At 39.4% G+C, this 8,489-nt stretch overlaps 1 protein-coding gene across 3 annotated transcripts in view; it reads right to left on the bottom strand.

Annotated features, from left to right (window-relative positions):
• Positions 1-1,621: 1,621 nt before the first annotated feature.
• Positions 1,622-8,489, bottom strand: part of LOC132105436 (transcription factor ETV6-like) — a 14,259-nt gene continuing 7,391 nt past the window's right edge. For 2 of the 3 annotated variants that reach the window (XM_059510527.1, XM_059510528.1), the window contains exons 3-8: positions 6,218-6,382; positions 4,679-4,798; positions 3,240-3,704; positions 3,025-3,167; positions 2,487-2,587; positions 1,622-2,081 (exon numbers count right to left, since the gene is read on the bottom strand). In XM_059510527.1, coding sequence (XP_059366510.1) covers positions 1,979-2,081; positions 2,487-2,587; positions 3,025-3,167; positions 3,240-3,704; positions 4,679-4,798; positions 6,218-6,382 — 1,097 coding nt within the window. In that variant the 3' untranslated portion in view covers positions 1,622-1,978. The remainder of the gene's footprint in view (positions 2,082-2,486; positions 2,588-3,024; positions 3,168-3,239; positions 3,705-4,678; positions 4,799-6,217; positions 6,383-8,489) is intronic. The other variant, XR_009423952.1, reaches the window with a different exon arrangement.

Here is an 8,489-nt window from a genome sequence, read left to right as displayed (position 1 = left end):
TCTAAGCCTATCACCCCAGATCACAAAAATATGTTGTAAGAGAACGCTGTGCAAACCATATTAAAACGTTATTTCTGAGTGTTCTCTGAATGCTTAAAACATGTTCCATTTTTTTCTAACATAGTTAAAAGAAGTCCCATTTGACCACTTCGCAGACATTGTGAGAACGTTATTTTCAAATGTTCTCTGAATATTTTTCTCAAACAACGTCAGATGAACAAAGTTATACCGGTTTATGTCATAGGCGACATACATTCTGAACAAAAAATGGCATTGAATGCTTAATATATTGTTAGGACACTAGTAATAAACAAAGCAAATATCTAAAAAAAAAAAAAATAAACCAATGCAAATCATTCTGTGGCCCATCAAGGAAACGCTGACTGATGTCTCAAACTAAACTCATTTTGCTGTCAGTTATCAAAAAGGCAAATCCATCTATAATCCACTCTAAACCGCCTGTTTCTAAACTATTATAATTTTTAAATGTAAACAAAATCTTATTTACTGGTACACAGATGTAAAGTACGGTTGGCACAATGCCACGGCTAACGTTATGAGAAGCTGACGTCTGAGAATTCTCTGAACTTTCTAAAAGTCGTAACATTTAATGTTTTAACAGTAACATAACATTAAACGTTTTAAACCAAAAAAAAAAAAAAGTGCCATGCATGACGTATAAATAACGGGTTTAGGCTAACGTTTTGAGAACATTTATGAAAGACCAGATAAATCTAAACGAACGTTCTAGCAACGTTACCCGTAACGTTACGACTATAAACGTTAAAGAACGCGCACTGTGTGCTGGGATCAGAGAACCTACGACGACCATTATCATCAGAAATGTCCCAAACCGCCAGGTTAGTATTTATGAGTGATGTATTATTTCTGTGGTGAACACATTTAGCACACGATGATTGTCAGTGTTTATTCTTATATTAACAGTAGGCCTGCAGCGATACTGAGACACGGCGCTGCAGTCACGTGGATCCTGAGCATCTCTTTCTATGTCTTTCATATACAGTATTTCCCTGTAGGGCTGTGTCAGTATAGATGCTGTAGTAAAGACGGTGATGGGGTGTGACTGCGGAGGATCAGGAGCTCGGAGTGATTGATGGATGGATGTGTGGCGCCACCGTGCGGACGCCTCTGGTACTGCATGCTAATCCGCGCTGACTTTCACAAGTTTTTGAAGTGAAGTGAAGTGAAGTGACATTCAGCCAAGTATGGTGACCCATACTCAGAATTTGTGCTCTGCATTTAACCCATCCGAAATGCACACACACAGAGCAGTGAACACACACACACACTGTGAGCACACACCCGGAGCAGTGGGCAGCCATTTATGCTGCGGCGCCCGGGGAGCAGTTGGGGGTTCGATGCCTTGCTCAAGGGCACCTAAGTCGTGGTATTGAAGGTGGAGAGAGAACTGTACATGCACTCCCCCCACCCACAATTCCTGCCGGCCCGGGACTCGAACTCACAACCTTTCGATTGGGAGTTCGACTCTCTAACCATTAGGCCACGACTTCCCCAAACACAAATAAGGCTTTGTTAAGATAAACCAGGAAGCCTTTACCAACAAAATAAATGGACATAAAACAAATTCTGTAAACAAACGTGTCACTCAGTAAAATTTATTGTAGAATTGAATCACATTTTCACCAGCATTCTAGTCATCCTATGTTTATACAAATCGCAACAGATCTTCGTACAATATACTTACCAAAGAGAAAAAAAGCTGCACCAACAATTTCTAGATCTGATTTGAAAAAGAGCATCATTTGTCATTAAAATGATTGTCACCATGAAGTTTGCTGAAGTATAAGACTATAAAAACAGCGAGTAGGATGGGCTTTGACAGACTGAGAGCAGTGCAGTGCAGATCCTCCATGATCTGGAGGTCACACAGAGGTCAAAGGTCAGACGGACCGAGGCATCTGTGGCTTCAGAAGTTCATGGTGTGGAGCGTCTCGGCTCAGCACTCCTCCTTCACGTAGATCTGATCGTCTGTGTCTGACTCCAGGTGCTCCAGACGCTCCGTCTGCCCGCTCATGATCTCGTCTGGGGTCTTCATGAACCTGCGGCGCAGACACACACACACACACACACACACACACACACGTTTGTTTCTGTCAATTGTGGGGACTTTCCATAGACTTCTATTACTTTCATACTGACCAAATTATATTTTCTATCTCCTAACCGTAAACCTACATCATTTACTATTTTTTATCTTTTTTTTTTACTTATGGGGACCAAAAATGACAAACATTTCAGGTTTTACTATCCTTGCGGAGTCATCTTGTCACACACAGACACACACACACACACACACACACACACACACACACACACACACACACACACACACACACACTCTCTCTTACACACACACACACACACACTCTCTCTCTCTCTCTCTCTCTCACACACACACTCTCTCTCACACACACTCACACACACACACACACACACACACTGACCTGAACAGCAGTCTCTGTCCGGGCTCCTTCCTGATGATGTTGAGTTTGTAGTAGTGTCTCAGCGCTCGTGACATCTTCTCATACGTCATGTTGGTTCTGTTCTGTGTGAGCAACACATCACAACACTAATGCACTTTTGAATGCTTCGTTAAACTTTAAATACTTAATATACAATTACTGTATTGTACAGTTATTGTTTTATATTTATTTTATATATTGTTTATTCTTTAAAAAATTCATATTTAATACATAATCTATCATTTTCAATGTAAGACTGTTTACTTTAATTTGTAATTAAAATGTATTTTAGATTATAGATTTTAATGGTTTTATTTTATCTTTGCATTATTTAATAAAAAAAATAATTACTCATTTTTTTATATTTAATTTAATAGTTAATATATTGTTTTTAATATTTTATTATTTTTATTTTAAATTAAACTTTATTTTACCTATTTTATATTTTAATGATTTAATTGAAACATTAAACTTTTTTTGGTTTAACTCTAAATCCGTATATTTTTTAGGCGTCTGGTACCTTATGGTTCCCCCACAGTCGGGCCAAACCGTTGGGGTCCATGATGCGGAAGACTTTGGTTTCGCGGTCCTCCCAGCGGATGTAGTTTTCGTAGCGACTGTCCGACAGAAGCTGATAGACGTAATCCCACAAGAGCCTGCAGTCTGACAAACAACACAATCACAATCACAAGTCATAGTTTCATAAGTAAGTCTGGAGGAGGGGCGGAGCCTGACCTGCGATGCGGCCGATGGGCGTGGCCTGCTCCGCTGGAGGAGAGACAGTCATGATGATGTGATTGCGGTAGTGACGCTCGTCCTGCAGGGGGAGCTGGAGGGGCGTCTGATGGGCGAAGTGTGCATGACCTTTGACCTCGCGGCCGTTCTCCTGAGGCGTCCTCCTGAAGTCTGGGCTCAGCAGCGGGTGCATGATGGCGCTGGGCATGAGCTGGATGACGCGCGGCGGCGGAGGCTCCTCCTGAAAAGCGCAGTGACCGTTAGCCGCAGACGGAGACATGGACAGCGGATAGACGTCGTCCGGCGGGTGGTGGTTGCTGTCGGGCAGCTGTGCGGACGCCTGCTGGGGGTCCTCGGCAGAGCGCAGCGGGGCGGGGGGATGATGGGGCGAGCGATGGCGCAGCTCGATGGTCGGCGGATGCAGAGGAAGAGCGTCTGTGGAGCGCGGCGGCCGGCGTACCGTTTCTGACACACACAGAGAGAGAGAGAGAATCAACATCAGAATCTCATAAATACTATTCATTAAGTTAATACATAAAAATACATGTAAAGTAAAGAATTTACAGTACTTGATCAAAAACAGTAAAGACAGGCATCATGAAGAAAGAAAGACATGAACATCATGGGGGCGAGTGGATTATCAGGAGACTTTTATTCTGGAAGTGAGCACATCCTTTAAACAGGACGTCAGATGCAAAATTCACTTTTAACCCCCATAAATGTATTTATTTTTTTAAATACCCAATATTCTCAGATCTAAATTATAAATGTCTTTCCGAGCACTTTAGAAGCAACTTAAGTGCATCCTTGACAAATTAAAATTATTAATTTCTTAAAAAAACAAAAAAAAAACATATATATACATATACATTTCAACAAGGGTGTATTTTTTTTAAAACCTTATTAAGAAACAATATTAAAATATTTTAAATAAATTATTGCAAATTACATTTTAAATATATATTATGTGCATATTTATTATTTTAAAGTAACATATACATGAATTATGTGCTTCATGTTTTAAATAATATTTTTTTGTTGAGAATATGTCATTAAAAATTCACAGATAAATTGAAAGTTAAAAAAAAGAAGTTTTTTTTTTATAATAGATAGAAATCTCTTGTTATATTCTAAATGGTTTTCATGACACTTTTAATGTGTAAAACATCTCGCCACTAGAGGATCCCAGAGAGCTCTGTGCAGATTCTGGAGCTCTTCTGTGATCGTGTGACGTCAGAGTGCGTGTGTTTAGATGCATCATGTGACGCAAGTCTTCTCACATGCTCCTGTTGTTTGTCTCGGTTTAACTACAGCAGCGCTTCCTCGTCCGACCGGTTCTTCTGTCAATATTCCAGAGAGACACTTCCTCCGGGATCGTGTTGAACTCCAGTGTTTCAGACTAAACTCTCGCTCACAGAAGCAGAAGAAGAGCAGCTCACCTTCGTGTTTGTGCGTCTGCAGCGGCGCGTCGTTCAGCGAGAGGAAGGAGCCGATGGGGAAGAAGGGTGAAGGCTTCCTCTGCTTCAGGATGTGCTGCAGGAGCTCGTACAGAACATCACCTGTCAATCAAAGCGCACACACACACGTCATCAGCTGGTGCTGCACGGGACACAGACGCGAGTGATGGTTACAATCAAACAGAAATATAAAACTAAATGAAATAAAACAAATTAAATATACAAATTAGTTATAGTAATGACAAAAATAACTAAAATACATGAATAAAATTCAACTGAATAAAATTTATTTGATTCTATGAATTAAATTGACAAAATTAATTAATAAAATTAATTACAAACGAATAAAATGTATCAAATAAATAAAAAAGATAAAATGGAAAAAGTAAAAATTATATGTATATGTATATATATAAAATCAAATAAAATGAACAAAAATAAAAAATGAATTAAAATACATACAATGAAAAAAAAACAAATTATATATGTATATAATTTTTAAAAATCAAATAAATTAAATGAACAAAATGACTTTAAATAATTAAATAAGGTAAATGAAAATTCTAATTAAATAAAAATAATAAAATAAAAATGAAAAATAAAAAGCCACACTGTAAATCATCGGAAGGAAGTCTTCAGGCGTGATGTAGTATCATGAATTGTGCGTCTTGTTTTAAACAGTTTCCTGGAAGAACTTCAAGGAAATGATTCTCAAAAAGGAAGTCAACACTATCACAACCACACACACACACACACACTCTCTCTGTCTCTTTATCTCTCAGTCTCTCTCTCACACACACTCTCTCTCTCTCTCTCTCACACACACACACACTCTCACACACTCTCTCTCTGTCTCTGTCTCTCTCTCTGTCTCTGTCTCTCTCAGTCTCTCTCTCACACACACTCTCTCTCTCTCTCTCTCTCACACACACACACTCACACACTCTCTCTATGTCTCTCTCTGTCTCTCTATCTCTCGGCCTCTCTCTCTCACACACACTCTCTCTCTCTCACACACACACACACTCACACACTCTCTCTCTGTCTCTCTCTGTCTCTATCTATCTCTCTCTCGGTCTCTCTCTCTCACACACACTCTCTCTCTCTCTCTCACACACACACACACACACACTCACACACTCTCTCTCTGTCTCTCTCTCTCTCTATCTCTATCTCTCTCGCACACTCTCTCTCTGTCTCTCTCTCTCTCTCGTTCTCTCTCTCACACACACACTCTCTCTCTCACACACGCACACACACACACTGGTCTCAGTTCTCAGTTTCTGGTCAGTTTGATCTCTGGGGGGAAACTCCTGTCTCCAGAAGGTGACGGTTGCGGCTCGATTATGCACCATCACTTCCTCATCGGCAGTTTACCCAACTTTCAACTTCCCCCAGTGACACTGAGCACAGAAACAGCCCTGTTTCAGCCCAGATTAAACACTTTGACCCACAATCCTCCACTTGCTGACTCCGTCTCATGTGCTGCTCTATGTGTGTGTGTGTGTGTGTGTGTGTCACCTGAGTGCGGAGAGCGGTATCTGAAGTCCTCTTTGGTGAGCAGAAGCAGGGCTTTCCCGTTCATCTGGAAGCTGGCGCTGGATATCGGCCGCAGAGCGAACTCTCTCTCAGCCCAGCGCAGCCACTGACACACATCCTCCCGGCTCCAGAACACCGGCTGCATGCCTGCACACACACACACACACACACGATGCAGCTGCATTAGAATGAGAGAGCACAGATATCAGAGACGAGACAGCGTGAGAAAAACACACAAACATCTGCCAGAACCTTCCCATCAGCCCCTGCACTCGAGCCGCTCTGCTGATGGGAATAAAGCTGCACTCGTGTTCATCAATGTGTGTGTGTGTGTGTATCCATAACCATCTCGATCAATCATTATTAACTAAAATGAAAATGAAACATCAATATTAGATGAAAAGCAAACTCAGTTGACTAGGAAATGTTTCAGATTTGTGTTTAGTTTGAGTTTAGGCACTAAATTTAATAAAACAATACATAATGATAATACAATTTATATATAAACACATAAAATAAATAAATATTTAAAGAAAATAAAGAAAAGGGAAAATATTAAAAAGTAGTTTATAAACCTATACTAATGTCAGTGTGTTAGCAGTGATAGTGCTGCTATTATAATTAATAAAAAAGACATTAATAAATGATATAGATTACACACACACACACACGCTTGGGATCAGTAATTTTATTTCCTTTCTTTATTGAAAGAAGTTAATATTTTTATTTATAAAGGATGCATTCAATTGAAAAAAGTTAAAAATGACAGTAAAGACATTTATAAAATGACAAAAGACTTCTATTTCAAATAAAATCTGTTCTTTCTATTCATCTGTGAATTTTGAAAAAATAAAATGTGTCAAATAAGATAAGAATGTGTTCAACACTGATAATAATCAGAAATGTTTCTTGAGCAGTAAATCATCATATTATTCTGATTTCTGAAGATCATGTGACACTGAAGACTGGAGGAATGATGCTGAAAATACAGCGGAGCATCACAGAAATAAATTACACTTTAACACAGATTCACAGAGAAAACAGCTGGTTTAAATAGTAAAAATATTTCAAATTTTTCCCGGTATTTTTGTCTGAACGAAAAGCAGTCTTGGCGAGCAGAAGAGACATCAGAAATCGTACTGGTCCCAAACGTCACGGTGTATTCTCAGTGTAATGACTCTGGTGTTTGTTATCAACAGTAACACATGTTTCCTCATAAAAGCTTTTATTATCTTCATGCGCAAACAAACTATTTATATGACACTCCTCATCTTACAGGTTCTGACGGCATCACACTCGTCACAGCAGCTGAGTTGGACCACGTAAAAGATTCATTTATGTTTCTGTCCGTTCTGTTCAGTTCTGAAGCGTTTGATCTGGTTTATAAAGCAGACTCAATCACAAACCCTGAAATAAACCACTGCCTTCCGGATCTCAGGAGTGTGTGTGTGTGGGGCGTGTATGAACCCATGACACACACTCGTGTTCTCACTCTCTCAAACACACGTGGGTTATGAAGCAGGACAATGATCCCAAACACACCAGCAAGTCCAACTCTGAGTGGCTCGAGAAACACCACACTAAGGTTTGGAGTGACCAGAGTAAATCTGATTGAGATGCTGTGGCATGACCTTAAACAGTCCTTTCATGCTGGAAAACCCTCCAGTGTGGACGAATTAAAGCAATTCTGTAAAGAAGAGTGGGCCAGAGTTCCTCATTGTCACTTATCACAGGATATACACACTCATGTCTGCAAGATCTGAGCTTAAGGTCAAAGGTCAAGTGAGGGTCACAGAAGCTCACAGTGTGTGTAAGCATTTGCTCCCACAGAGACCGTTACCCATGGCAACGCACCCCTGACAGGAAGTCAAACACACTCACACACAGGAAGTCAGAAACAGGCGATCTGCAGTGATGCGGAGGACTATAAACAGCAGCAGAAGAGGAACAGATGAACATGAAATCAAAACTGATATTAGTCTACAGAAATCAGGACATAAAACTCACTTCATCTCTGAAACCACTTTCCCTATATATATATATATAAATACGTCTGAAATAATTGAATATAATACAGGTTTATATATTTCAATTAGAATTATTTTTTTTAATAAATACATTTATTATTTTATATATATATATATATATATATATACACACACACACACACACACAAACAATATAATTGTAAATATGAATTAATTTTTATATTATTTACTGTATATGCATTTGACCTAATGTGCATACACACACA

The sequence above is a fragment of the Carassius carassius genome, chromosome 26 (genome assembly GCF_963082965.1).
Source record: "Carassius carassius chromosome 26, fCarCar2.1, whole genome shotgun sequence".
NCBI classification, from domain to species: Eukaryota; Metazoa; Chordata; class Actinopteri; order Cypriniformes; family Cyprinidae; genus Carassius; species Carassius carassius.
The sequence above is the reverse complement of the archived record's forward strand: the minus strand, read 5'-3'. Positions and strand labels throughout refer to the sequence as shown.